A 23,060-nucleotide genomic window follows, 5' to 3' on the forward strand; every position below is an offset into this window, starting at 1 on the left:
AAACAATATCCAAATAAATTCCACGAGAAAGCTAATCATATATAAAAAACAAATACAAATAACTATGAAGGCTTGAATTAAAGAATAGTATAGGACTAGCTAGCTTTGCACATAGTATAGTTTGATTTACCTATAGATTATACATGTGCCTGCATGTCTACTTAATCTTATATTTTTATTAAATTTGATGAAAAACATATAGTTCTCTCTCGTCCATAAATAATACATTCCTGAATCCGTGATTTTAAAAAGTCAATTTTCATAATTCATGCAAGTATATACACATTTTTTATATTTATTAAAATTGAAGCAAACCAAATCATTTTGTGTTTTGGACTTAAGTAAACTATAATTAGGCATATAGGACTTAAGTAAACTAAACCAAAAACGACATGAGTAACATCGTTTTGAGTACAACGAACTTTAAAACATAAAAGAGTAAAACGACACACTTTGGAAGCTCAGAATATTTGATAAAGAAACGCCATCGTTTTGCCTTATAGAACTGAAGCTCCTCACTTGTTCTTCACATGCTGTCACCACCAGATTATGAATTACCTTTCAACAGACAAATCCAACTACCGTGGCTCTAACAGGGTAACGGTGCACTCGTTTGCAGAAGATGATTTACAGTTGCTTGTTGAAGACTCAGCTTCAGGCAGATTCCTCCCTGTGAAAAACCCTGGCTGCTTCGGTTGAGGCAATGCACTTTCACTGCCTAGCATTACAATTACAGAAGACATGTTTGGTCTATCTTCTGGTCGCTGCTGCACGCACAATAATCCCACATGAATGCATCGCAGCATTTCAGATGGCAAGCAAAAGTCCCCAAAAGCATCATCAATCAGTTCCATTGGCCTCTTTTCTGTCCATAATCTCCATGCCTGAAATTTTAAAAATTCAGAATCATGGTTTCTACCTTGGAAATTCAACATGGCTAACAATCTCAACATTTAACCTTACATGTCCGAGAAGATTATGATCATGATCTCGGTGGGAAAACCCCCTGTTCTTCTTTCCACTTACTATCTCAAGGACAAGAACCCCAAAGCTAAAGACATCAGATTTCATTGAGAAAACCCCATCAATGGCGTATTCGGGAGACATATAACCACTGCAAGTATGTTGTGAAAACAATTTAATGACAACATAAAGGATAGCCATAAAGAAAGATTTGATTTACTTTGTACTTACTATGTTCCGACCACTTTATTTGTGTTGGCCTCAGTTTGGTCTCCCCAAAATGTTTTAGCTAAGCCAAAATCTGAAATTTTTGGGTTCATTGCATTATCCAGTAAAATGTTGCTAGACTTGAGATCCCTGTGGATTATTCTAAGTCTAGAGTCTTGATGAAGATAAAGAAGTCCACGAGCAATTCCACCAATAATATTCACACGTTTACTCCAGTCTAGTAGTTTGCTTCTTGTTTGATCTGATTCAGTTCCCCATGTTAGCCAAACCACTAATAGAATCCTCAAAGAGAAGGTGTCAGAAAAAAAAGATTTTGAAATATGAAAGGAATAGTGAAGGACCAAACCGAAAATAAAGTAGTCCAAACTTTTGTTGGCCATGTATTCATAGATTAACAATTTTTCATCTCCTTGAATGCAACAGCCGAGAAGCTTTACAAGATTGCGGTGCTGAAGTTTGGCAATCAAAATGACTTCATTTTTGAATTCTTTCAGCCCTTGTCCAGAATCATTTGACAGTCTCTTTACTGCTATGTGTTGCCCCTCTGCCAATGTACCCTTTAAGACCATAACAAGTAAATGTTTTACTTACAAGAAATATACATGCTGCAGAACCTGAATGAAGCCGCAGTGGCATATTATTGCTTTACCTTGTAAACAGATCCAAATCCACCTCTTCCCAGCAAGTTCTCAATAGAAAAGTTATTTGTGGCATTTTCTATGGTCCCAAAATTAAATAATGGCAATTCCATCTCTTCGTTCTCCCTTTCATCACAATCCATTGCGCGATTCTTTCTTGTCAATCCTGAAACGATGCATAATGCTTTGGCATTAGTAAAAGCACCTTATGTTTATAGTTAAGTCAGGCGTTGTGGGGAAGGGATTCAAACTCAAGACATCCATCATTTTTAAGGCAATTTCACAGCAACATTAGTAAAAATCATTTCAAAAAAAGAAAAAAAATAGGGGCTGGTTATGAGGACTAACAGCAGACATTTTAATCCGACAATTTATGCCAGATAAGCAGCCTTTGCTTAAGTTTCAACAAAAGTAATCAGGTTTATTTACCTTTCTTATTACGTTTCCTCCACAGTATACACAAGACGGGTAATATCAGCATTACCATTCCTATTATGACAGAGCCGACTATAATTGCTACTCGCCTTTTCTCCCATGATTGCCTCTTTTGTATGATATTTTCTGAAAGATTTGAGATGAAGTCAGAGATCTGGATTTTCAGTTTTGTTGCAAGTTTGTTAGAATAAATAGTTCTGCAAAAGGCAAACTAATCATGTCCATAATTCCAAACTTTTCTTCCTTCTTTCCCTCGCTGCCATCCAACGATTGTCGTGAGGTTACCATCGTTCGAGAGCAAAGTAGCTGAAAAATGTTCTCTAGTTTCTACTCGCATTGATTCTTACCTCTAAATCCTACTTCCTCTAGACTAAATCCCTCAGGATATAATTGCATGAATAAATATTGAAAAAAAAATGATTTCAACATGATCCATAGTAAAAAGAAGAGGACAAGTACCTATTTCAGAAGCAGCAAGTCGAATATAAAGGTCTTGCCCATCCTGCCCCATATCATCTCTCATGTCCAACAGATCACCAAACCACAGCAGGCATCCGCTTCCGCCCTCTCTGATATCTGAATTTGTATATGCAGTGCAAGAGCAATCACGCAAACATAACTGCCTACATTCTTTGATGTTCATGGTCATGTTAACCTTGGAATGGGACGTGTCTGGCAATTTCAAACCCGTGCGCTTGTAAAAGCTATCTCCATTGTTGCAAACCAATGGAGTTCTTCTAACACAACCATCATACCAAACTCCTGAATTCCACTTTCCTACGAATTTGGGGGTGAACCCTTCCAAGCATGAACACACCGCTGGAGAGTCATTTTCATTGCAGGTAGCATATGTTCCACAAAGGGCATAGTTCACACACTGATCAAGACGTGACGTAAATAAAGACTCCCAATCACGTTGTTGATCACTCCACGAAAGGAACTGAACAAAGCCTGACGGGTTCAGCATGATCCTAGTAACTACTGAACTGTTTTTGGGCTCAGTAGTATAATAGACTTCATTCTCATTCAACTCAAATTCATTGTTGACAAAAGATAATACATTCCTTTTCATCGCTTGAAAGATGAGACCATTCCATGATCCTGCTCTGTACACCATTTTAGATCCCTTCTCAATTTCTAGTTGTGGATATCCACTGATATTTATACGTACAAAGTATTGGCCTGGAGCAGGATCATCTGTCGTTTTCCAGGATGACAGAAACCACTCAAAACCTGTCACTAAGTTCTTCCCGATTTTCATTCCCGGCAGAAGAGTATCACAAGGATAATCAAAACTCTGCCATAGATTGTCTTCAGCTGCGTTGTTGTCTTTTCCATCTTTTACTACAAGATTTCCTGAATTGAGAAGATGAGCAACGGGTTCTTGTGCAGGTTTTGATGTATTAGATGACCAAATAGTGCTATTTGTGCTATTCAGAAGCGAAAGAATTCCCTGGTTGGAGAAAAGTAAGACTCCTTTATTATCAGAAATTGGAGTTTCTCTATTTGCCACCCATACAACCGTTCCATTAGTTACTTTCTTGTACCATATTCCTAAAAATCGACTTGTGGAACTTATTGTAGGGCTGAAAAATCCAAGTTCGAAGCTCCCATCAGCTGAAACCAGAGTTTCACCATCTCTAATGGATTGACTTGGAGACAGAGTATCTACTGCATTAGCACTCCTTAAGATGGAGAAAACAAATAAATATACAAGAAGTAACAATGAAATGCCTTCCATTGATTTTCTCATGTTCACTCTTTTCTTTAAGTTTTAAATAAATCTTTCGGAAAAAAAAAATTCAGGATACTATTAAGACAACCAGAAATACAGAAAGGGAAGCTCCAAATCATAGATGGGTCTACTGGCAGTTCTCGAAAAATGTGAAACCTGTGATTTTTTTAACAATGAATTCCCCTGCGTTACTCAAGCGGAATTTTCAAAGTCCCCTGCGTTACTCAAGGGAATTTTCAAAGTCTGCAGTTGCGGTCCATTGACAAATGATTAACAAAGAAATCTGAAAAACAAGTTTGTGAACGAGTCGTTCCAATTGAAGTGCTGTTGTAGTTTCTTATATGCAAGAAGGTTTTGCTTTCTTTTGCTTTGCCAATTCAACTAATTAGTCTTGTCTTGTCACTTTTGCACATATTTTTTTTATTTTACCGAGTTCTGTGTTCTCAAAGTGAAAAGTTGAAGCTGAGATGAATTGTTGCGGATAATGGAGATGGAAGATGACAAAGAAAATCTTGAATGTTTCAAATTTCTTGAGCTCCTTACTATGGCTTCAAGTTTTTCATGTGAACAGTCAAGATCATTCTGATCTAGTGTAATGACCTAGGTTGGGTCACTCGCCCAACAACGTTTTGTGATCACGTCATTGGTTTCAACTTTCATATAGACACTCAATTCTTTAAAGTCTTCCTCAAAATCACTGTAGCGAGCTTAATTCTTACATGAATTGAAACTAACACGCAAATGCACGTGTGGTGACAAGTAGTAAAGTGATAAGTATAAGTGTCGATCTTACAAGGAGTTGGCTACAATTCTTCATTAAGTATTAAAGTTGAGTCAAGCTAACCTTATCCAAACTAACCAAAGTATGGAATATGATTAAAAACAAACTAATTAATTAAGCTAATTAAAGACATGCAAGGTGAAATAATCTGGAAGCAATAGTTTAAAAGTCTACTATTATGGCTGTATTCAACATTTCACTTGGATTGTTATTCCTCTAATTATTTAATTCAATGGGACTTGATTCTAATCTAGAATCCTAATGCATGAACAAACTTATGTTTAGGCATTTGTACAATAATTGCCTAGATTAGTTAGGCCTCTATATGTCTATAGGATTCAATTAAACTAGGTTCTTTAAGCACAATTTCTCCTTAGATTATATTTGGCATCTAGGCATGTGTCTACCCTAGTTGCTAATCAAGACACTTAATTTCTAAGTGATTTGAACACCTATTATCCAAGCCTAGGTCTAATCTAAACTAACTTCATCAAGTCTCATTTAAATACCACAACAAATCAATTGGTGATCAAACAATCAATGGTCAATAAATTCATATTTGATTAAACATTAACATACCATTCAAAATAAGTAAAAGAGCAACAAATAATTCAAGTTACATGTAGAAATCCACCAAAATCTTACATGAAAGCTATTTAGTTCATCATAGTTACAACAAAGTTTAATATTTCCAGAAAATAAGTCATTTCTATAGTGGAAGATAGGGAGAGAAAAGAAAACTAGTGAAAGAAATGATTTACTGCAGCTTTTAGAGTCAAAATCTCCTTTGATTTCTCCCTTTATCTCCTTTTGTAGAAAGCTTCCTTTTCTAGCAAAATATTCTTTGCTTCCAGTGCCCTTTCTTAACTAAAAAGATCATATTTATACTCCCTATTAAAAGCCCTAGTTACCAAATTCAATATATGCAAAATTGAGACTGCACATGTTGGCGCCATGGCACTGTGCTTGTTGTGTAGTGCATGTAGGTAGACCAAAGGTGGCACCACGACACTGGGAGCATCGCGTCGCAGCATCGTGCTTGCTGCCTTGGTGCCTTGTGTCCTTTAGCCTCTATGCTATTCCTGCTGTAGTTCAGTCACTTCCTATATGATTTTGACCATGATCCAATTAGAACTAGACAAAGTGATAAATACAAAAGTTGTAGGCCTTTCACTAAGCTTTCTAGTGATCCAATTTAAATCTCATCAATCAGACTTTTGTAGCTTGAGTTATGCTCAAATTACTACAACATAATCAGAAATCTCCTGAAGCATCTTTACACCATTCTTTGCCATTTGAACCCAACATGCTTGTGCACCCTCAATAATGAAGGACTTAATCAATAGCGGATAAAAATTAGACTTTTATACAAGAAATAAGCTAAAAGAACTCAATTAACAATACTCAAACATGCTCTAAGCTAATTAATAAAAAGATGTAAAAATTACCTAAAATTGACTAAAAAAAAGCACAAAGGACTTCATTCTTTTATGCTTAACAAAGTGCGAGATAACTCTATAAAACAGGGTTATCACACCCCCAAACTTAACATTTTGCTAGTCCTCAAGCAAAAATTAAAATAAAGAAAGAAACATAAACATCGAAAACATTGAACTATAATTTGGTTACACCAATCCAAAGATCACTTAAGTCATCTTATTTCCTCAACATCCTAAGCAAAGTATAAATATTATTCAAGTTCACATTTCACTAAATTGCAAGCCCATTTTCAAAGGAAATCCCTGTTATTGTGGAGTTTCACGTGATGAAAATCAAGCCATCTGATAAGTTTATGCTTATGCAATAATTTAATTTAGTCAAGAGTTTCATATGTTTGCTCTTTACCTCTCTCTCCACTAATGTAGGCTCACACTTACTCAAGGATCCTTAGGACTTAATCAAGCTTGTAACGTATGGCTCAAGTCAGGTTAGGATATAGGATAATATATGGCTCAAAACACCCTAAGCACATAATCATTCTAGGATCTATAACGAGCTTTCTTCTTCAATACTTCTAGTCACCCTTTTCTTCCTTTTCTTCTGCCTTTTTCTCTCATCAAGCACTTTATTCTTGTATATATATATATATAAACATTTTAACACACCCAAACTTATTTCTTTTTGTGGTAGATAATGAGGTGAATATTTTCGCAAAATTTTGTATTTTTTTCACAAACTTCACCTTTTCTACCTTTTTCTTCATTACTTAGCTCAATTACACTCCTAAAAATGATCTATGTACTTAGGAGTGACAGGTGTTAAAGAAGAAACTTATTTGAAGGCTAAGGCTATTTAACTATGCGTTTAACAAAGAAGAGGAAAAATTAGGCTCAAAAGAGGTAACTAAGGATAAACTATAACATGGTAGGCTTAAAAACTCAAACGATCAAAAGATGACCTAAGTCATTTCCCTAACTAAGTGTAACCTAGGATTTCACCTTGAGAGAAATTAAAACAAATTCTAGAGCTCAAGACTTTATTAAAAAATTTACACTTACATAAACATTCTCCAAATAAACATAATTATTCAAAGCAAGAAACACATGCTCAATATGGTGGAATTCACATTCTTCAATGATGCTTAACAACCAAGTTCAACATAATACTCAAACAATATTCACACTTGCTCAAAGTACAAGGATAACAAGATAACTAGTTTTCTTCATTGGATAAATAAATCAAAGCAAATGGTGCAATTAATCATAGCCAACATTTTCAGAGAAAACAAACTTGCTAAACTTTAAAGCTAAACAATTTACTTTGATTGGACTAATAACATGTGAAAACATAAAAAGCAAAGCAAAGTTTAAAATTTTAAACTCCCCCTCAAACTTAAAGCTAACATTGCCCCCAATGTTACTAAAAGTTAAAGAAAGAAGAACTCCCCTAGTCTCACTCTTTCTTCTCCTCATCATTGACCTCGTCAACATTGGGATCCTCCGACATTGATGGAAAGCTGGTCATATCCATCCCTATGTGAAGTGCGCAAGCACTGAACATCTGCTTCATTACTCTCATACAATTTGCTTGATATGCCATTTGGTGTTCTAGATGCTCAAATCTCTTAGGTATGGTAAGGTGTGTCGGGTGTGGTGGAGATCTTAGTGCGAAAGATGAACTCCCACCAGCACTGGAGACCAATCTATGAATGATGTTGGGACCCAATGGTGCCTTTAGGTGCAAAAGTTCTTCTTCACTTGACCATTGCACTCCTGCTTGCTTGCACAATGCTGTGATGAGCGATGGGTACCAAATGCTGTCCCTAGTTGAAATGGCATAGTGAACAATGTTATTGAAAATCAACTTGCCAACATTAATGGATTTACCTGTGACCATGACATAGAGTAGGATTGCTCTATCCTTCATGACATCACTCAAGTGTTTAACTAGAAACATCTTGGCTGTGAGGAAGTGGTACTAAATCTTGAAGAACTTGTCCAATACGTTAGCCTTGAATGAAACCGAGATCCTTTTGGATATTTTCCATTGTGTGCCAGGGTCGCAAAGGAAAGTGATGACCTCATAAAGATTCACATTGCCATCCGCATAATGGGCATACTTATCATTTTCAATCTCCAGTACATTATAAAATTGGTTAATGGTGAGGCTATTAAAAGGTACTCTCTTATCCCTATAAAATGTAACTCTATTTTCATGCTCAAATGCATTAGCATAAAACTTTCTAACAATTGGCACCACTGCTGCATGAGGATGAGCACAAAAATTTTTCCAATGTCTCGCTATGATTACACTCAAAATATCTCCACATCAAACATTGGGTAAAACAAAGCCTTTCTCAGGTACCAATGATTTTTGAATTAACGACTGAATATGACATGTAAATGCCTCAATTGACACAAATTTGGACTTGTCATATCCATTGTCACTAGTTCTAGCTCTTTTAGGTGCCATAATTCAACTTCACTTTTACCATAATTCAAAACACCTAATTAACTCCAAATATCTCCTCAATAATTTTGACTTTTTCATTTCTCTTAAAAATCTAAACTATCAACAAGAATATTACCTATAATCACCAAATTAACAGAAATCTCTTGAATTTGCAGAAAATTGGTATTACTCACTATGAACAACTAATCTAATTCTCACAATCCACCATAAAATTTCACAAAACTTGAAGCACAATTCCAAGAATATCAATATTATGCAAAGCCCATCAATAATTAGCAACCAAAATCTTCTACACTAACTGCTTTCCACAAGAAGAAGAATTCTAAGAATTTGATACTTGCAAAAAATTGAGCTTTTTGATGGAAGAATTTGGTGAAGCTTCTTGAATCTTCTATTTTGGAATGAAAACTTGAAGGATTTTGAGAATTTTTGGATTAGGTTTTGGAGATTCCGGAGTGTGAATGAGAAAAAATTGAGAGAAAATTTGAGAGTTTGAGTTTGGGAGAGAGAAGAAAGAGAGAATATTTAAAAAGGGGGGCTTCGACCCAACATCGCAGAACTGGAAGCTCGATGTAGTGGAGTCGAAACTATTGCCCTTTTGTTAATAATATTTCAGTGTTGCAACACTAGGGACCAATGCCACGACGCTACCCTCTCAAGGGCATCAACAAGGCTATTTTGGCGTTGCGGCACTACGGTACCTTATATTTTGGTGTCGCAACATTGGGAGCATGGCACTGCAGCACCGTGCTTGTTGCCAAGCTCCTCCATTAACCTACAAAACAAGAAAAAATAGAAAATTAATGATCTAAGCATGAAAATGGACAAATAAAATCCTTGAATGCAAGAATGAAAAAGAAATTATAAAGATAAACATAATTAAAAGTGAGCACAGACGCAAGAACTAAAGAAAACAGGGAAATAAAAATGGTAAAGAACTATAAAGCTTAAACTTAACAAGAATAAAAGAAAAAATAAGGAAAATAAGGAAGGGTTAGGGAACTTGAGTTGCCTCCCAAGTAGCGCTTGCTTTGTAGTCTTCAGTCGAACTTTGTTTAAATTCAGTTGAGATTGGCAAGATGGATGGATGAGTGTTGATGCTTAACAACACCTCCCTAGTAGTGTTTCAATTGTTTCCCATTCACCTTAAATTTTTCATCGATTGAACCATCAACAACTTCCACTACATCGAACGGAAACACTCTTGAAACAAAAAAGGGTCTTGATCATCAAGATTTTAGCTTTTTTGAAAATAACTTCAATTGAGAATTAAACAACAAGACAGATTGACTTGGCTCAAAACAATGCTCCACAATTCTGCTATCATGCCATTTCTTAGCTTTTTCCTTGAAAATCTTGACATTCTCGTATGCATCCAATCTAAATTCATCCATATCATTGAGCTGAAGCAATTGCTCCTCACTTGCTACTTCAAAGTCAAAATTCAATTTCTGGATTGCCCGATAAGCATTATGCTCAAGCTTTATCGAAAGATTACATGGCTTCCCAAAAAATAACTAATAAGGGGACAAGTCCAATTTCACAAAAATCAAAAGCCAATTCTCTTAATGTTCCACTTGCAACAAGCATTGTTAATAAGAAATAAAACTTTAAGATTGTCAGAACACAGAATTGGAAAATCAATAAATTGGCTTCAAGGCATGTAACAATGTCACTTTCTTTAAGATTTTATTCGCCCCTACTTGTAATATATAAAAGAATTACTGACATATAAACTTGAAAATACAATGAAGCCTAATGATTGACAGTATTTTAGACTAACGAAATCAATCTACTGAGCACTTGCCAGAGTATGAAAAAATAATCAAACTTCTATAAGTTTTTTTGCAGCAAAATGATATAAAAAAAATTGGAGAAAGAATGAAAGATTGTTGTTTTGTTTTTGTTGTGTATTGTATGTTCTGTTGTTCCAAAGAAGAGTCTTTTTATAGACTTAGGTGTCTATTCTCAATAGACACAGTTTTTGTTTGTTTCAAACAATCATGTCTATTAGTTTATCTTTTCAACAAACATGATTTTTGTTTTATTTTCATTTTTCAACAAACATGATTTTTTTAATATGAGATTGTGACCCATATTTATTTATTTAAAAATTTTTAATATATAAAACCATGCACTATCAATACATCAAATATTAATCCTAAAACTATTAGAGGTATAAAAAATTTTGGACGGTAGGGCAAGAAAGTCTTGCTTTGAGATCAAAAGGTCCACTTCATTAACTGTCTTTTTATATATATCATGAGTTAATAACTTTTAAATAATAATCAAAGGTGGGTAAAAGGTTCACGTAACTAACCACCTTCTTCTATACTTCAAGATTTTGTAACTAACCACCTTTTTCTATACTTCAAAGTTTTCACAATGTTCAAGAAAAAACATCATTACAAAGTAAAACGAGAAGTTTCAATCGCACATTAATCCAAAATTTTGCATGTTTATTTGAGCCGGTGGCCATTCCCCATGCAACCATCTACTCCTTTTAGAGCTATATTCACCTAAGTCAACATCATTTTCCAACAATATTCACCTAAGGTAGTTTCATTTGCCTTGGATTAAACATCAGATAAGTATGAATGGGCTAAGCCAATTGCCTATTTGGGCCATTTAAGCATTCACACTGAATTTAATGAAACCTGAGGTGAATTTGGGCCTACTCTACAATTTCGAGTGATTTCAATATATGTCTAAACAATGAAAATATGAAACTTTGAAAAATTCATAGGGTGATGCTGACACTAACCATTCAAACGCTGATATTCTTTTAATAGTAATCTAATTCTGATACTAGTAATTGTGTTTCGATAAGAGTTTTTAAACAATCAATGAAAATTAGATAATTTTAATAAAAAATTAAAAAAGTATTATTAATCTGATAAATCAATACAAGTATGCAGATTAATCACTTCGGGTTAATCACTTTTAATATTTTTGGGCCTCAGAGAGAAGAAAGATATTGCTCAAGCAGCCTGAAGGTAATTAAATACAAAATGTGATGCATGCATATCTTAGCTCATCACTGTGAAAATGGAGTATCATTTGGTCCATTCTTGTTTTCTTCCTGATCAGGTCTTACACGGAAAGCCGAAGCAACCCCTACGTCAATTTGTCAAGCGACAAATTCAACGACCGTGCCTTTAACAGGGTAATGGTGCACTCATTTGCAGAAGATGATTTACTGTTGCTTGATGAAGACTCAGCTTCAGGCAGATTCCTGCCTGTGAAAAACCATGGCTGCTTTGGTTGTGGCAATGCACTTTCACTGCCTAGCATTAGAATTACAGAAGACATGTGTGGTCTATCTTCTGGTCGTTGCTGCACGCACAGCAGTCCCACATGAATGCATCGCTGAACTTCAGATGGCAAGCAAAAGTTCCTAAGAGCATCATCAAGCAGTTCCATTGGCCTGCTTTCTGTCCATAGTTTCCATGCCTGAAATGTCAGAAATTCAGAATCATTATTTCTGCCTTGGAAATTCAACATGGTTAACAATCTCAACATTTAACCTTACATGTCCGAGTAGATTATGATCATGATCTGGGTGGGAAAATCCCCTGTTCTTCTTTCCGCTTACTATCTCAAGGAAAAGAACCCCAAAGCCAAAGACGTTAGATTTCATTGAGAAAACCCCATCAATGGCATACTCGGGAGACATATAACCACTGCAAATATGTTGTGAAAACAATTTAATAGCAACATAAAGGATAGCCATAAAGAAAGATTTGATTTACTTTGTACTTACTATGTTCCGACTAGTCTATTTGTTTTGGCCTCAGTTTGGTCTCCCCAAAGTGTTTTAGCTAAGCCAAAATCTGAGATTTTTGGGTTCATTGCATTATCCAGTAAAATGTTACCGGACTTGAGATCTCTGTGGATTATTCTAAGTCTAGAGTCTTGATGAAGATAAAGAAGTCCTCGAGCAATTCCACCAATAATATTCACCGGTGTACTCCAGTCTAGTAGTTTGCTTCTTGTTTGATCTGATTCAGTTCCCCATGTTAGCCAAACCATTAATAGAATCCTTAAAGAGAAGGTATCCCAAAAATAAGATTATGAAACATGAAAGGAATTGAAGGACCAAACCAAAAATAAAGTAGTCCAAACTTTTGTTGGCCATGTATTCATAGATTAACAACTTTTCATCTCCTTGAATGCAACAGCCAAGAAGCTTTACAAGATTGCGGTGCTGAAGTTTGGCGATCAAAATAACTTCATTTTTGAATTCTTTCAGTCCTTGTCCAGAATTCTTTGACAGTCTCTTTACTGCTATCTCTTGCCCCTCTTCCAGTGTACCCTTAATACCATAACAAATAAATGTTTTACTTATAAGAAATATATATGCTGCAAAACTTGAATAAAGCCCCGGTAGGATAGTATTGCTTCACCTTGTACACTGGTCCAAATCCACCTTTTCCCAGCAAGTTGTCGACAGAAAAGTTATTTGTCGCATTGGCTATGGTCCCAAAAGTAAATAATGGCAATTCCAGCTCTTCATTCTCCTTTTCATCGGAGTCCATTGTGTGATTCTTTCTTGTCAATCCTGAAACGACAATTTATGCAACCCAGATAAGTGGCCTTTGCTTAAGGTTCAACATAAGTAATCAAGTTTATTTACCTTTCTTATTACGTTTCCTCCACCGTATACACAAGACAGGTAGTATCAGCATTCCCATTCCTATTATGACAGAGCCGACTATAATTGCTACTCGCTCTTTCTCCGTGGACCGCCTTTTTCGTGCGATATTAGATCAAAGATTCGAGATGAAGTCAGAGATATGGCTTTCAGTTTTGGTGCAATTATAATAAATAATTCTGCAACAGGCAAACTAATATTGTACAAAATTTGGAATGCACAAGCAAAAGTTTTAAGAGAAAAAAGGAGTGGATAAAGCAACAATATCCCCTATTTTGTTCCTTCTTTCATGGGCAAAGTACCTGAAAAATGTTATCCAGTTTCTACTCTTATTGATTCTTACCTCTAAATCCTACTTCCTCTACACCAAAACCCTCAGGATATAATTTCATGAATAGATATTGGAAAAAAAAAGAAAAAAAAAAAGATTTCAACACGATCCATGGTGAAAAGAAGAGGAGAAGTACCTATTTCAGAAGCAGCAAGTCGAATATAAAGGTCTTGCCCATCCTGCCCCATATCATCTCTCATGTCCAACAGATCACCAAACCACAGCAGGCATCCGCTTCCCCCCTTTCTAATATCTGAATTTGTATATGCAGTGCAAGAGCAATCACTCAAACATAACTGCCTGCATTCTTTGATGTTCATGGTCGTGTTAACCTTGGAATGGGACGTGTCTGGCAATTTCAAACCCGTGCGCTTGTGAAAGCTATCTCCATTGTTACAAACCAATGGAGTTCTTCTAACACACCCATCATACCAAACTTTTGAATTCCATTTTCCTACAAATTTGGGCGTGAACCCTTCCAAGCATGAACACACAGCTGGAGAGTCATTTTCATTGCAGGTAGCATATGTTCCACAAAGGGCATAGTTCTCACACTGATCAAGATATGACGTTGATAAACATTTCCAATCACGTTGTTGATCACTCCAGAAAAGGAACTGGGCAAAGCCTACTGGGTTCAACGTGTCCCTAATAACTACTGAACTGTTGGGCTCAGTTGTATAATAGACTTCATTCTCATTCAACTTAAATTCATGCTTGAACAATATTACATTCGGTCTCATCGCTGTAAAGCGAAGACCATTCCGTGATCCTGCTCTGTATACTATTTTAGATCCCTTCTCAATTACTAGTTGTGGATATCCACTGATATTTATACGTACAAAGTATTGGCCTGGAGCAGGATCATCTGTACTTTTCCAGGATGACAGAAACCACTCAAAACCTGTGACTAAGTTCTTCCCGATTTTCATTCCTGGAAGAAACGTATCAGAAGGATAATCAAAACTCTGCCATAGATTGTCTTCAGCTGGGTTGTTGTCTTTTCCATTTTTTACTACAAGATTTCCTGAGTTGAGAAGATGAGCAACGGGTTCTTGTGCAGCTTTTGATGTATTAGATGACCAAACAGTGCAATTTGTGCTATTCAGAAGCCAAAGAATTCCATGGTTGGAGAAAAGTAAGACTCCTTTATTATCAGAAATTGGAGTTTCTCTATTTTCCACCCATACAACCGTTCCATTAGATACTTTCTTGTACCATATTCCTAAAAATCGACTTGTGGAACTTACCGTAGGGCTGAAAAATCCCAGTTCAAATATCCCATCAGCTGAAACTAGAGTTTCACCATCTTTAATGGATTGACTTGGAAAGAGAGTATCTACTGCAGTAGCAGTCCTTAAGATGGAGAAAACAAATAAATATACAAGAAAGAATGAAATCGTCTCCATTGATTATCTCATGTTGCACTTCTTTCTTCAAATATGAATGAATGTTTTGGAAAATTTAGGATAGTACTGAGACCATCCGAAATGATGAAACATAGGCTCCTAGAAATGGTAGTTCTACTGACAATTTTCTATTAAATGCAGAAATTGTAGGTGGGCTTATCATTAATTCTCTTGCGTTGCTCAAACAACGATTGACAAAGAAAGCTGAAAACCAGCTTGTTCTGAACGAGTCTGGATAAGATATTTCCAATTGAGGTGCTGTTGGTGTCGTATATTTTCTATAATAATGAATGTGGGACTGCAGTATAGGTTCATTGTTTTTGGAATTTAATAGGTAATGGATCATAGATGAGTTTTTTGGACTTGAGAGGTTTGAAATTAATTAAATTTAATATTTAATTATCTATATTGGCACTTAGCAAGGCAATTAAAAATTATTTACAAAAGATCCTACTGGAGAGTTGGTGATGGGAGGACGATTTTGGTTAAAAGGAACAATGGGATACCTTATGAGACCACTAGGTTGGTTGTTTCATGTAGTGATATGGTGACAGACTCAACAAAGGTATGTGAGTGTATTTTGGATGACCAAATGTTATGTGATGAGGTGAAAATAAGTGAATGCTTTCCTCCGTATGAAATGGATCTTATTCTATCATTGCCATCAAGAAAGAAGGCCAGTGGATCAATTGGTATGGAATAATAGTAGTGATGGTGAATATAAGGTACGTTTGGCATATCGATTACTTTGCTCTGGGGTAGAAGATACTCATGCATCAAGTTCATCTAATAATGATGTTTTGATGTGGAGAAAATTATGGTCACTCAAATTACCAAGTAAAATAATTTTATTTATATGGAAGGTGTTGATTGGCTATCTTCCTACTAGAGAGGCTTTGATCCGAAGAAGAATTAATATTAAGCCTATTGTCCATTTTGTGGAGTGAATTTAGAAACTGATTTTCATATTTTCTGCAAATGTTCGTTTGCTAGAGCTGCTTGGCTATATTCACAATGGGGTTTTAGAGACATTCCGCTGCAATTCTCTTGGACAGGGGAATGGTTAAACATTTTGTTACAACGCCTCAACAAGGATGCTGTAGAGGAGATTATCTGTGTTTTTTAAGCTCTTTGGAAAGGAAGAAATGCAACAATTTTTAAGCAGGAGAGGAAGGAACTGAATGAATGCGTGGAATTGGGTTATGATATGTGTCGACAGTATAGGTCTACTGTAGCTGCCTCAAATCCAGTTTCACCACCTAATGTATCTAATGAGATTAAATGGCGACCTCCAATCCACATCAAAAATAATTGTGATGCCTCCACTTTTGTTGAAAATGGAGGTAAACAAGTAGGGGCAGGGTTCATTGTGAGAGGTCATAATGGGGAATTCTTGCTTGGAAGAGGGTCGAAGATAGCACATTACTCTAGTGCAGCTGTAGCCGAGCTTAAAGCTCATTTTGGGCATTGGTGATATGTCAACTGGAATATGTATAAGTTTCGGAGGTTGAGCTTGATTGTGTGCAAGTAGTTGATTGGATTAAGGGTAAATAGTCTAATGGTGAGATGGGGCACATTATTGAGACTCTTGCTCAGTATTAAGCTAGATAAATTTTTCAATGATCAAGCATTGCAGGAAGACGGCTAATTTGGTGGCTCACGCGATTGCAAAGACAGTTCAAGGGCTAGGTGTGGATCAAATTGTCTAGAGGGAAATATCCACTATTCATGTGTCAATTCAAGCTGCAATTAGGAGTGATATTGACAACATATGAAAATAATTATCGACATTAGTTTGGCAAGTTTAATGGGTACTCTTTTTTTCCTTTTTATGGGTTTTGTCTCACTGGGTTTTCCCATAAATAGGTTTCTAACGAGGCTCAGTAGATTCTTTACAATGTGAGAGGTCTTGCTTAGTTAAATTGTTTTCTCATATTGTAATATTTTGATATTTCATGATGAAATAAAATTATTCCTTCAAAAAAAATTATTTAAATAAATACTAAGATAAGTCCTTGAACTATACAAAACAAGTTAATTAAATCCCTATTATTTTATTACGTTCAAATAAGCTCTTCTCACTAACTATTGACTAATGTAAATTAACAATACAATTGGCAATTTTATATCACGTCATCTGTGACATGGCACGTTGACGTGTCATTTTATTTTATGTGTGCAAATTTATGTTAATTTCCATATTAAAGAGAATAACCATCCTTCTCAAAGTGAAATTACTCCTTTTAAATATGCAACACTCCTCTTCCTTATCTCCTGCCTAAGTGAATAATCTGCCAAAACTTCTCTTTCAGAAGAAGAAAAAAAAGAACATTAAAAACCATAATGATGAACCGTTCAAGCTTGTCTGACAGTATCTTGCTAGAACTGTGTTGGGGCTAGAACTATCTAGGCTTTCTATAGAACTTGTAGTTCCAGGATTTCTGAGATGGGGTTTAGAGCAAATAGATCAGGTTTCTTGCTAGAACTGTCCAAGCTTTCGATAAAACCTTCTAGCATGAGGTTTAGAATGAGAAGATCAACCCTTCAAGAAAGCCTTTCTCTCACAAATCAATCCATCCCGTTCATAGCTGATTATGGCATTGCTTCACAACTGGAAACTTAGTGAGAATGAGAATTCGAAGCCTAATACTGATGATTAGCATATCCCACATATTGAAGAGAAATATTCTTTCGAAATCAAAGTTGAACCTCCCAACCTTAAATAAAGCACTCCTTGTAACCCCTAACACAAAGTTATAAGAATAAAATTTAACCCTCTTTTTGAAATTCATTAAGTTGAAAAACAAATACAAATTGAAGATAAGTCTCCCAGACCTTAAGTAGATATTCATTCTAAAACTGTTATGGCTATAAAAGACTTGTCAAATGTCTTTCTCATTTAGATAATCTCTGAACCATGGCGTTTTGGGTTTTTTTTTTTTTAAATCCAATTGCTTTTCTTGGTTAAAAACCCTATGTTAAGAATAATCAAGACTTAATTTGAAGCAATTACGTTTTTTCTTTAATTTTTTTTCAAATCCTTAATCTAATTATTTTTAAAATTTTGGTGGGTAAAAGAGGAAACTCTAATTCCTAATCAGCAAGTTTTAATGCCAGGTGGCACTGGCATAATCAAAATGACACATCAACTGTACATGCCACGTGGCAAATGACGTGGCATAAAATTGCCTAGTGTACAATTGACTAACCTCTGTTAATCAATAATTAGTGAAAAGGGATTATCTGACCCAAAATTAAAATTCATGGGCTTATTTGAATGTAATAAAAGGATTAGAGGCCTAATTGACTTTTTTATATAGTTTAGGGGTTTATTTAAGTATTTAGCCAAATTATTTTTTGATTTTTTATCAACAGATAACTTTAATAATTGGAAACAGACATAACAGTTATGTTTGGGGTTTGAAAAATAATTTCTTTTAGAAAACCAACAAACATAACTACTAGAAATAGACAGAAATAGATTCTGTCTGAAATAGACACAATTGTGTCTATTAGAAAATTGTCTCAATTGCCTATAAATAAGACTTAAGAAAAGACACAAAAACAATGATAGAACAATATCTCTTCTGTTTTAAATACTTTTACAGATTTTCTTCTATATCATTTTAGTGCAGAGAATCATATAGAAGTCTAAATAATCTTGCCATACATTAGTGGATGTTCAGTAGATTGACTTTGTCAGCACAAAACATAGTTAATCACTAGGCTTCATTGTATCCTCGAGGTTTATCACCTGCAACCATTTTGCACACAATTAGAGGAGACAAATAAAACCTTAAGGACAAAGGCATTGTTACATTCCATAAAGCATGTTCAGTATTTTTCAGTTTGATGATGAAACAATCTTAAGGCTTTATTTCGTTTCAACAATGGTTGCTGTAAGTGGAACACTAAGAGAATTGGCTTCTAACTTTGTGAAATTGGATTCGTTTGATGGTGACAACTTTCTAAGATGGCAGAAGAAACTGCATTTCCTACTTTCAACATTGAAGGTTGTCTACATTTGACTACACCTAGACCAGAAGAGGGTGGAAATGAATATGTTGCTACAACCAGAAAGACGCAGAAATGGGACAATGTCGATTATATGTTCTAAGGTGACATCTTGAATGGCTTGGTTGATGGCTTATTTGACATATACCAAAATGAGACTATTGCAAAAGAATTATCAGACAAATTGAAAGCCAGGCACATGACAAAAAGATGCAACAAGTAAAAAATTTCTTGTTAGTTGCTTTAATAATTATCAAATAGTCGAAAAGACGTTTTGTTATTGAACAATTGCGAGAAATTGAAAGAATGCTTAATCAGTTTAAACAATATAAGATGAACATGGATGAAACTATAGTTGTGTCCTCCTTCATCATGGAAAGACTTTAAAAGAAATCTAAAGCACAAGAAAAAGGACATAACTCTTAAAGCGTTGGCAAATCATCTTCGAATTAAAGAGGAATATAGGAAACAAGAATAAGTTGTTATTTCTGGCGAAGTCAAAATACACATTGTGGAGGAAGAATAGACCACTAAAACCTACCAAAAAGAAATTCAAACAAATTGCTAATGGCTCAAAATTCAAAAGAAAGAACAAAAGCACATACTTCCATTGCAAAAAACTGAGATATTTCAAGAAAGAATATTGATAATTGAAAAAGAAAATTACTTCTTCAAATGTTGTTGCTTCAATGTGCTTGAAGAAAATGATGCTTGGTGGGTTGATTCAAGAGCAACAAAAACATGTGTGCAATGATAAGAATTTGTTCAAGAATTTCGCACCAAGTGACCATGGAAATTTTCTATAAATGGAAAATTCTTCTATAGCAACTATTAAAAGAAAAAGAACAATTAAACTTGAGTTTACTTCTGAAAAATCTTTAATTTTGAAAGATTTTTACTATGTTCTAGAAGTTCGAAAAAAAAATTTAGTATTTGGAAGTCTATTGAATAAGTTTGGTTTCAAGCTTATATTTGAGGCAGATAAATTCATTTTGTCCAAAGGGGAAATATTTGTTGTGGAAGGTTACATATGTAAGGTAATGTTCAAACTAAATATTATTAATAATAATAACAATAGGACTGTTGTTTCTACTTATATGATTGAATTCTCTTATTTATGACATCATAGATAGGCCATTTAAATTATAAAAGATTGGATGATATGTATAAAATGGACTTAATTTCAAATTTTAATTAAAATATTGATTATTGTAATACATGCATGCTAACAAAAATAGCTAGAAATCATTTTCCTAAAGTTAAAAGAAATACTAAATTACTTGAACTAATACATAGTGATATTTGTGATATGCATAGTACGCCCATGTTAGCTAGAAAGAAATATTTTATTACAGTTATTGATGATTTCTCTAGATATTGCTTTTTATATTTGCTACATTCTAAATATGAGGTGTTTGATAAATTTAAAGTTTATAAATCAGAAGTTGAATTACAGTTTAAGTCTTTTATCAAGTGCTTAGATTAGATAGAGGTAGAGAATGTTATAGTCGAAAGTTATTTTGCCTCCACCGGGATAGTCCATTATATTTCAGCACCTACCACAGTACAACATAATGGTGTGGCAAAATGAAAAAATAAGGCCTTGACCAAAATGGCAAGTGCTATATTTTCATATTCAGGTCTTGGAAAAGGTTTTTGGAGAGAAGCTTTAATAACAGTTTGTCACTAATTAAATAGAGTTCTTCAAAAAGAACCTAAGATAATCCCATATAAGCAAAGGAAAAAAAAGAGACCAAACCTTAGTTATTCGAAGTTTTGGGATGTAGAGCTGTAGTTATAGCTTTGGAACCCAAAAAAAAAAATTAGGTAAAAGAGGAATAGAATGCATATTCATAGGATATGCACAACATAGTAAAGCATTTAGATTCATAGTAATTGAACCAAATGATTCAATTTTACTCAACACTATTTTTGAATCAAGAGATGCAATATTTGATAAAACTATATTCAAATCTATTTCAAGACAAGTACATCCACTACAATCAATTCAATCAATGACATTCCATTAGAACAAAATGAAAATAATAATGAATCTACTCCAAAAATAAGGAAAAGCAAAAAGACTAGAGAAGCAAAAGATTTTGGTCCAGACTTTTATAAGTTCCTTGTAGAAGGAACATGGGATATAAATTTCCTTATTGCTTTAATTTGGAATCGGACTCTATTATATATGATGATGGAATGAAGTCTCATGATTCTACATTTTGAAAAGAAGTAGTAAATGGTGGGATGGACTCAATAATGGGAAATAATACTTGGATTTTGATTGATCTTCCACCAAGTTCCAAACCAATAGATTGTAAACGGATTTTCAAAAAGAAAATGAAGGTGGATGGAACCATCAACAAGTTCAAAACAACATTAGTAGTCAAAAGGTTTTATGTAAAAGTAAAGGATGGACTACTTTGATGCTTATGCTCCAATAGCTAAAATTGTTACAATTAGACTTCTAATCTCCCTTGCATCAATTTATGAGTTGGTAATTCACCAAATGGATGTCAAGACAACATTTTTAAATGGTGAATTAGAAAAGGAAGTCTATATGAAACAACCGAAAAGGTTTATTATTCTAGGATAGGACCATAAGGTTTGTAAGCTTATCAGGTCATTGTATGGGCTTAACCAAGCACTAAAACCATGACATCAAAAATTTGATGAAGTTATTTTAGCCAATGGCTACAACATAAATGAATCTGACAAGTGCATATATAGCAAATTCCAAAATGGCAAAGGTGTTATAATTTGCTTATATGTGGATGATATGCTAATTTTTTGTACTGATTTGGAACAAGTCAAGGAGACAATAAAATTTTTGTCAAACAACTTTGCAATGAAAAGTATGGATGTAACGAATGTCATAATAGGAATGAAATTATTCTTAGATGAAAATAACATAACTTTGTCACAATCAAACTATATTGAAAATGTGCTTAAAGTTTGATTTTAGTGATTGTATACCGATATCTACACCCATGGATCTTTAAATTAAATTAGTACCTAATGCTAGTAGGTTTGTTGATCAAAGACAATATGTATGAGTGATTGGTTGCTTAATGTATGCAATGACTCGTCCAAGTCCAGATATAACATTTGGAAAGTTAGACAGTTATACAAGTAATCCAGGTACTTTTCATTGGCAAGCCGTAAATTGAATACTAAGGTATTTAAAAAAAACAATCAACTTTAATCTTTGCTATAATGGATATCCATTAGTATTGAAAGAATATTTGGATGCTAGCTAGATTACAAGTTTAGAAGATCATGCTTCCACAAGCAGATTGATCTTCATGCTTGGTGGGAGTGTCATTTCGTAGAGGTCCAAGAAACGAATGTGTAAAACAAATTTTATCATGGTAGTCGAATTTATTGCCTTGGTTGTTGCCACCAAAGTAGCCAAATGGCTAAAAAATTTACTTTATGGTATATCTTTTTAGCCTAAACTAATTTCACCGATTTTATCCATTGTGATAGTGAAGGAATTTTAGCGAGAGCATATAGTCAAGTGTACGATGGAAAGTTTAGACATATTGGATTAAGGCATAGCAATGTCCGATAATTAATTTTTTATGGAGTAATTGCTATAACTTTTGTGAGTTCTAGTGAAACCTTGGCAAATCTTTTAATGAAAAGTCTTACTAGAGATTTTGTAAATAAAACCTTAAAGGGGATAGGGCTCAAGCTCATAAATTGAAAGTTACCATTACTTCAGTTCAATGAGACAAAGTACACCATTTGTACGTGCCTGCTAGTACTATAATATGATACATTATATCCCATCTCAAGTAAAGTACTAGGTACTTTAATAGTAAGGAAAGGACGAGTTATATACTCTTAATAGCCGTAACATAAATTTGTTAGAATGCTTTAAGTATTGGGGGCTTTTTTTATTGGATCGACCTATGTAAGTGTAAAGTGTAGCCGCTTCTAGGAACTCATGAG

At 34.6% G+C, this 23,060-nt stretch overlaps 2 protein-coding genes across 6 annotated transcripts; both read right to left on the minus strand.

The window, feature by feature from the left end:
* LOC108662946 (G-type lectin S-receptor-like serine/threonine-protein kinase At4g27290) lies at window positions 288-4,035 on the minus strand. Of its 5 annotated transcripts, XM_018124999.1 has the most exons (7): window positions 2,724-4,020; window positions 2,259-2,390; window positions 1,841-1,995; window positions 1,538-1,748; window positions 1,195-1,432; window positions 964-1,114; window positions 288-884 (listed from the first exon to the last, which is right to left on the minus strand). In XM_018124999.1, the coding sequence occupies exons 1-7, from the start codon at window positions 4,015-4,017 to the stop codon at window positions 579-581; spliced, it is 2,487 nt and encodes an 828-aa protein (XP_017980488.1). In that variant the 5' UTR covers window positions 4,018-4,020; the 3' UTR covers window positions 288-578. The 5 variants fall into 5 exon arrangements, with proteins under 5 accessions (XP_017980488.1, XP_017980491.1, XP_017980487.1 ...); XM_018125002.1 differs by having other exon boundaries at window positions 1,195-1,748; window positions 2,724-4,035; XM_018124998.1 differs by having other exon boundaries at window positions 1,027-1,114; window positions 1,195-1,748; window positions 2,724-4,024.
* Window positions 11,690-15,151, minus strand: LOC18593773 (G-type lectin S-receptor-like serine/threonine-protein kinase At4g27290). The gene is made up of 7 exons (XM_018125069.1): window positions 13,816-15,151; window positions 13,329-13,462; window positions 13,099-13,253; window positions 12,797-13,007; window positions 12,456-12,693; window positions 12,225-12,375; window positions 11,690-12,145 (listed from the first exon to the last, which is right to left on the minus strand). The coding sequence occupies exons 1-7, from the start codon at window positions 15,084-15,086 to the stop codon at window positions 11,810-11,812; spliced, it is 2,496 nt and encodes an 831-aa protein (XP_017980558.1). The 5' UTR covers window positions 15,087-15,151; the 3' UTR covers window positions 11,690-11,809.

Source organism: Theobroma cacao, chromosome 7, assembly GCF_000208745.1.
Source record: "Theobroma cacao cultivar B97-61/B2 chromosome 7, Criollo_cocoa_genome_V2, whole genome shotgun sequence".
Classification (NCBI taxonomy): domain Eukaryota; kingdom Viridiplantae; phylum Streptophyta; class Magnoliopsida; order Malvales; family Malvaceae; genus Theobroma; species Theobroma cacao.

What these genes read in the sequence shown, in the direction of transcription:
- LOC108662946 (XM_018125002.1), bottom strand. Translation starts at nt 4,017, where the DNA reads ATGAGAAAATCAATGGAAGGCATTTCATTGTTACTTCTTGTATATTTA. An exon ending in ACTTGCTGCTTCTGAAATAG is followed by an intron (nt 2,391 to 2,723) that starts GTACTTGTCCTC and finishes CAAATCTTTCAG; the next exon opens with AAAATATCATACAAAAGAGG. An exon ending in ATCATAATCTTCTCGGACAT is followed by an intron (nt 885 to 963) that starts GTAAGGTTAAAT and finishes TTAAAATTTCAG; the next exon opens with GCATGGAGATTATGGACAGA.
- LOC18593773 (XM_018125069.1), bottom strand. Translation starts at nt 15,086, where the DNA reads ATGGAGACGATTTCATTCTTTCTTGTATATTTATTTGTTTTCTCCATC. An exon ending in GAGGAAACGTAATAAGAAAG is followed by an intron (nt 13,254 to 13,328) that starts GTAAATAAACTT and finishes TTGTCGTTTCAG; the next exon opens with GATTGACAAGAAAGAATCAC. An exon ending in ATCATAATCTACTCGGACAT is followed by an intron (nt 12,146 to 12,224) that starts GTAAGGTTAAAT and finishes CTGACATTTCAG; the next exon opens with GCATGGAAACTATGGACAGA.